Below are 4,746 nucleotides of genomic sequence, written 5' to 3' on the forward strand. Positions count from 1 at the left end.
TAAGAATTACTACAAAGCTGCAAATTGCCTCCTTATCATTTAATAAGGAGAAGCAGTTCTTCAGTAGCTAAAGAAATCCCATTTTCCCTATCTTTTCTAAATATCTCCCTCTGTGCTTTTAATAATGCCCCAAACCTTCTTGATTTGCATTTGGTAGAATATTTGATGTGGAGAAATAAATTGTTAAAAATCATTTGGCAGTATTTATACACAGAAGCTCTGGCTTCTCCATGGTGAGATTATGTTGTCACAATATGACACAAAATGATAATGATGTCATAAACTTCTAGAACAGGCTGAATCATACCAAATTCAGTAGTTTCCTTGGTAGAAAAAAACATTTGAACAAATCCCTGGACATGAATCTTTTTATTTATGTCCTACTTTTGTCCATTTGGATAAACAGTTGTTTAAATACAAACCAAAGTGATGGTTCTTCTACTACAGGTATGTGCCTAACCCTTAAAACTTAGAAATTAGGATCTATTATATTATGCACTCAAGCCTTAATTAGACAAGCTAGCTGTGTTTAAGAAATCTGCTGTTTCTTTGATGTTACCATTAGTAGGTCTTTAAGAATTTCTAGGAGAACATCTGAGAGTTTTACTTCTGTGTGGAAAATTCAAGAAATATAGAAGCATAGGGTATAGAGATACTGTCCCCCTTCACTCCCCTTCCCCACCCAAATCCACTAACCCCTGCCCTCAACTAATCTGGCATGGCCCCTAACATATAGTAGGCTTCAAAAAGAGTTTTTTCTTGTCCTACCCTTTTTTCCACCATACACATTCACACACAAACATTAACACTCAAGTGCATTCACATGTGCAAGACATACATACACTCAAAAACCTAGGCAATGAGGTGAGTAAGCCATGATGCAGGGGTAACCAAGGGAATTGTACTGATTGGCCAGTGATGATTCCCAGATTTAGCATCTAGACTGTGGCTGGAGGATGTGATAGAGGGAGGAAAATGACAATGGGAAACTTATCATGCTTTAAGAAATCACTGATGAGGGGCACCTGGGTGGCTCAGTGGGTTAAGCCGCTTCCTTCAGCTCAGGTCATGATCTCAGGGTTCTGGGATCGAGTCCCGCATCGGGCTCTCTGCTCAGCAGGGAGCCTGCTTCCTCCTCTCTCTCTGCCCGCCTCTCTGCCTACTTGTGATCTCTCTCTGTCAAATAAATAAATAAAATCTTTAAAAAAAAAAAAAAAAGAAATCACTGATGAAAAGACTTGATTTTGACCTTTTAGTAGCAAACCACTATCAAATGGAAGAAAACTGGGTTACCTAACACATTTTCTGGTGAAACCATCTCTTTGGCAGGGGCTAAGCACGTTCAACCAACGGAGATTAAAATGGACAACTTTAGGAGACGTCTACTCGTTATCGTAATTGGTATTATGATCATAGCTTTTGTCTTCACCTGTTTTTGTTTTCTCCATTACAATTGTATGAGCGACGATGCACCCAAAGCAGGAACGTAAGTTTTACACCCTTAAATTAAGAATGAAAGTTGTGTGTATACATATAGTGGAGATCTCATTGTTTTCGTGGTTACTTAACGTTAACCCCAGACTTCTAAAGAGCTCATCTTGTGGGTGGATACCTTTACTTCAATAATATTAGCTCTTAAATATTCTCAAGTACGTTATCAAGTTTAGTGTATTCTAAAGCTGTCTCCTACTGAGGGTTCAGCTGAGCCCCAGGCTATAAATTTCATTACAAATTGAGTCTAGGAAAAGAGGCTTGACTATCCAAATAAGACAGGGAGAATAAAGAACGGGAGAGACTAAAACTGATACTGCACTGTACGCTACCTAACTAGAATTTAAATACATAACTTGAAAAGAAAAAAAAAAAAAAGAAGGGGAGAGGGAGATGGGTCTCTGCATTCCAAAACCAACAAAACATTTTGGATAATCTACCATTTGAAGACATAATAGCAAAAATTATTCACTGCTGTCCCTGTCTCACTCCCTGCCTTTCACATAGGAGGATCAGGTTGGCCCTGATCTAGTGCTTCCCTAAAAATTTCCCAATGTAAGGACCGATGACTAAAGTACCCCAGAGCTGTATTTCTTTAGTTTTAGAGGAATATTGTGAATATGAATATGCATGGACCTATAACTTGACAGTGTAAATATGATAGGAAACACTGAATCCGGTCTAAAGAGTTTATTTTTTCCTTATGACAAGTAGTGACAGTTGTGTATGAGTTGCATGTTAACCTGTCACTCTTTTAAAAAATATTTTATTTATTTGAGAGGAAAAGCATGAGGGGGTGGGGCAGGAGAGAGAGAAGTAGACTCCCCACTGAGCAGGGAGCCTGCAGTAGGGCTCCATCCCAGGACCCTGGGATCATGACCTGAGCCAAAGTCAGATGCTTAACTGACTGAGCCACTCAGGTGCCCCAACCTATGACTTTTTTAAAGTTTAATTTCTAGAATAAGTGAAGCTCTCTTTCTCCTTCTCAACAGTAGACTTTGTTGGAATTCCATATGTAGGCTATATGGTTATCAATGCATCTGAAATAGTAAAAATACTCTCGAGAAAATAAAAAAGTATTCAGCATGAGTTCATATCTATTAACCCAAGTCATAGCTTTTATCACACTCCAATTCTTACTGTGTTCAATTTTTCTACTAGAGCCAAAAAAATGACCAAAACTCTAAACTGACATAGTAACCTGTGTTTTCTGGTGATAGCAACAGTACTCTTTTGTTTTAAGATGTCATACGCCGAATTTTCTATATTTTCAGGGTCAGGAAAGAAGATGTGACAACCAAGTCGTCCAGATCATCCAAAATATCATTCAGTGAATCCAAGATAGCCAGTCCATGCATTCTAGAAAAACAGTCCGTGCTATCTAGTATAGACAAGCTTTCTGTGCCCTCAAGTCCAGAAAAGTCATCCATACCATCCAGTGCAGAAAAGTTAAGGAGGTCCTTGAGTCCAGGAAAGCAATGTATATCATCTAGTCCAGAAAAGGTAAAAAAGCCACCAAGGCCACAAAAAATATCCAGGTCATCCCACCCTAGAAAGTCAGATAGAACACACAATCTAAAAAAGCCCCAAAAGCAAGTTCATGCCCATAAGCTAGGGAGTCAGTCCTGTTCATCCTACCCAAATAAGGCAAAGAGGCTGCCTTGGCCAGCCCTTCTACAATATCCAGTCAGACCAGCCAAGCCCCCCAGTCCACAAAAGCAAATCTCACCACCCAGGCAATCCAGTTTACAGAAACTAACCAGATCCTCTAGACATCGTAATCTAAAAAGGACAGGTAAGGCAGGCACGTCAACTAGGCCTCGGTTAATCAAGTCTTGTCAATACTATGAGGAAAAATGCCTTGTTTGCAGAAATTCTTCTAAACCTTTGGTCAATAATATTTCTGAGGCAAAGAATAGTAATGTTCAAAACTCACCTGTTTCAAGCGAAGTGCAGTCTTTTTCCAAGTCCTGTCATAAGGGCGATTACAGAGACAATGTATTACTCTGTGGCAATGTGAGTAGCAGTGATATCACAATCAACAGCGATGACAGTGATAGGGAGATAACCATTATCTGCACATAAAATGAAGTAAAGTCATCCCTAAAAGCAGCCATCATAACTAAGAACTCAATAAAAATAAAAACCACATGTGAAAAAGCAAGCTTACACCAACTATTTGATGCTCATTATCCTTTAAAAACCCTGATGGCGGGGCACCTGGGTGGCTCAGTGGGTTAAAGCCTCTGCCTTAGGCTCAGGTCATGATCTCAGGGTCCTGGGATCGAGTCCCGCATTGGGGTCTCTGCTCGGTGGGGAGCCTGCTTTCCCCTCTCTTTCTCTGCCTGACTCTCTGCTTACTTGTGAACTCTCTCTGTCAAATAAATAAATAAAATCTTTAAAAAAAAAGAAATACTGAACTCAATAAAATTAATCAGGTCACATTAACAAAAATAAAATAGATATAAATAAATAAAAAGCACTGTAGGTGCCATGGACTTGATTTCCTACTGGTATTGCCCTTTTTAAAAAGACAAACTATAAAGGGTTAGAATTTTTCTGGGTTAGAAAACCCTGGTCTTTTTAAAATTCACGAATACAAGTGAAAGTTCTGATTAAAATTTTAAACTGTCTACTATTTTAAAAAGTTCAAACATACACAAGAGTAGATAGAGTGAGCAGTATAATGAATGCCATGTAAGCACTGCTCAGATTCAAGTTATCATTATGCAGCCAATCTTATTTCATTTATACTCTTATCCATTCCCCTTCCCATTTATATCTCTAATGATAATGACTTTTCTAAAAATACATACACACGGGGCGCCTGGCTGGCTCTGTTAATGGAGCACGTGACTCTTGATCTTGGGGTTTTGAGTTTGAGCTCCATGTTGGGTGTAGAGATTACTTTAAAAACAAGTACATGGGGCACCTGGGTGGCTCAGTGGGTTAATCCTCTGCCTTTGGCTCGGGTCATGATCTGGGGGTGGTGGAATCGAGCCCCACATTGGGCTCTCTGCTGAGCAGGGAACCTGTTTCCCCCACTCTCTCTCTGCGTGCCTCTCTGCCTACTTGTGATATCTGTCAAATAAATAAATGAAATCTTTAAAAAAATCTTTAAAAAAAGTACATGCACACACTACCATTATTTCACCTAAAAATTAACAATAATTCTTTAATAACAATTATCCAGTCAGTATTCAAATTTCCCCATCCATCTCCTAATTTTTTTTTTTTAGTGGCTGCTCTGTTCAG

The 4,746-nt window shown here is 39.1% G+C and overlaps 1 protein-coding gene across 1 annotated transcript; it reads left to right on the forward strand.

Moving 5' to 3' along the window:
• The first annotated feature begins 204 nt into the window (after nucleotides 1-204).
• On the forward strand, nucleotides 205-3,660 carry CUNHXorf66 (chromosome unknown CXorf66 homolog). Its single transcript, XM_004773627.3, has 3 exons — nucleotides 205-447; nucleotides 1,330-1,486; nucleotides 2,766-3,660. The coding sequence occupies exons 1-3, from the start codon at nucleotides 360-362 to the stop codon at nucleotides 3,574-3,576; spliced, it is 1,056 nt and encodes a 351-aa protein (XP_004773684.1). The 5' UTR covers nucleotides 205-359; the 3' UTR covers nucleotides 3,577-3,660.
• The last annotated feature ends 1,086 nt before the right edge of the window (nucleotides 3,661-4,746 follow it).

Source organism: Mustela putorius, unplaced genomic scaffold (genome assembly GCF_011764305.1).
Source record: "Mustela putorius furo isolate JIRA1106 unplaced genomic scaffold, ASM1176430v1.1 tig00003899_pilon_pilon_pilon, whole genome shotgun sequence".
Taxonomy (NCBI): domain Eukaryota; kingdom Metazoa; phylum Chordata; class Mammalia; order Carnivora; family Mustelidae; genus Mustela; species Mustela putorius.